This window comes from Uranotaenia lowii, chromosome 3 (genome assembly GCF_029784155.1).
Source record: "Uranotaenia lowii strain MFRU-FL chromosome 3, ASM2978415v1, whole genome shotgun sequence".
NCBI classification, from domain to species: Eukaryota; Metazoa; Arthropoda; class Insecta; order Diptera; family Culicidae; genus Uranotaenia; species Uranotaenia lowii.
Window position 1 is genome coordinate 217906912 of NC_073693.1, and position 1369 is coordinate 217908280.

General features: G+C 36.8%; 1 protein-coding gene across 1 annotated transcript; it reads right to left on the bottom strand.

Moving 5' to 3' along the window:
• Positions 1-418: 418 nt before the first annotated feature.
• LOC129751620 (uncharacterized) lies at positions 419-1010 on the bottom strand. Its single transcript, XM_055747225.1, has 2 exons — positions 541-1010; positions 419-472 (listed from the first exon to the last, which is right to left on the bottom strand). Exons 1-2 carry the CDS (start codon positions 949-951, stop codon positions 452-454), a joined length of 432 nt encoding a protein of 143 aa, XP_055603200.1. The 5' UTR covers positions 952-1010; the 3' UTR covers positions 419-451.
• Positions 1011-1369: the final 359 nt, after the last annotated feature.

The window sequence follows — 1369 nt, forward strand, 5'->3', positions numbered from 1 at the left end:
TAGAGCTTGATTGGCTTTTTGATAAAATTTACTAGAGAGTGTTTTCTTCTCGATCGGTTGCAAAATCACGACATTATGACAGAAATGTACTATTTTTTATATGTACGACTGCTCTGCTCGACGTTCACTCTAAAATTTGGTACCAAGTATCAATAGACTGCCTTCCACAAAATAATTGTACACAAAACAATGAACTTTCATTGTGGACGACCTCTTTAACCGTCCCGTGACCCGGAACTTGCTTCCTGGAACCAATTGCTCATATCTCATTTTCATCTCAATCCGATGCATAATCACGACAATATCGCGAAAACAGTGAACAGTTAATATGGACGACCTCTTTTTTGGATCCCGATTCAAAACTTTCCTTTGTTTGTTGGCTTTTCAGTCTAATATAAATAAAAATGTAACAATATTGTTTACATTACGTCCTCCGTTTCGGCCTTGGGTCTTACCCTTCTTCAAAGGAAATCTATAATTTATTTTCAAAACATTTAAAATCTTTTTTACAAATTGTTTATCCTAAATGTATTAATTTACCGCATTCTTGGTTGCCTTGATGTGGAAGGTTTCAAGCGTGTTGAGGCGATTTGAGTGATAAGAACGATCCAAAACCTTTACCTTTCCTGTATCAAACCGGTGTCGATGTGTGATACAGTGCTTGATCATAGCTGTTGTGCTGTTGGTCAGAGCTTTTATTTCCGAGCTAGAATAGTTGTAGCCCGTTTTGAGCATTGTGTCTAATTTCGTTTGGCTCGATTTGTGTTTAGACATCCGCTTTTTTAACAGTTGTTTTGTTTGTCCTATGTATTGGCCGAGGCATGATGTACACGGAATGCTGTAGTTTATGTTGTGTTGATCCATGGTGCAGAGTGAATCTTTCACCTTAGTGAAGAAATTCTTTACAGAATTGTTCGATTTAGTGGCTATTTTCCAATAAGGGAAATCCATTTTTGCAACTTAGAAATTTGTTCGCTTAGAATTGGCACATATTTAGCATAACATTTCATAAGGGCGAAACTAACAGTTAGCTCGAAACGAGAAAAACGCGTTTGAAAATTCGGAACACCTCTTCAAATCCCATTTTTTTCTCAAAAAATCAACCACTTTTTGTTCAACAAAATCGAAAAATGTGCATTATATTCACTTATTGTTCGGTGGATCAAGAACTTTAACTTTTTTCACTTAATTTAAGAGATTTTCGAGTTTCACCCTTTTATTGTTTTCGATTTCAGTTACGCCTGCAAGTTGCGCCCAATTGATCGGCCGTTTTTGTTTTGGTTTTGAAGTTTTGTCCATTCGTCCTACACGCAAAAACTAATTAGGCCGTTTTATCACACACGGTCAACTCTGTTACGCCTATTGGCCC

Excerpts from the sequence above, each read along its gene's own strand:
- LOC129751620 (XM_055747225.1), bottom strand. The coding sequence starts at position 951 with ATGGATTTCCCTTATTGGAAAATAGCCACTAAATCGAACAATTCTGTA. Across the intron at positions 473-540 it reads TCAAGGCAACCAAGAATGCG|ATTTCCTTTGAAGAAGGGTA; the intron begins GTAAATTAATAC and ends AATAAATTATAG.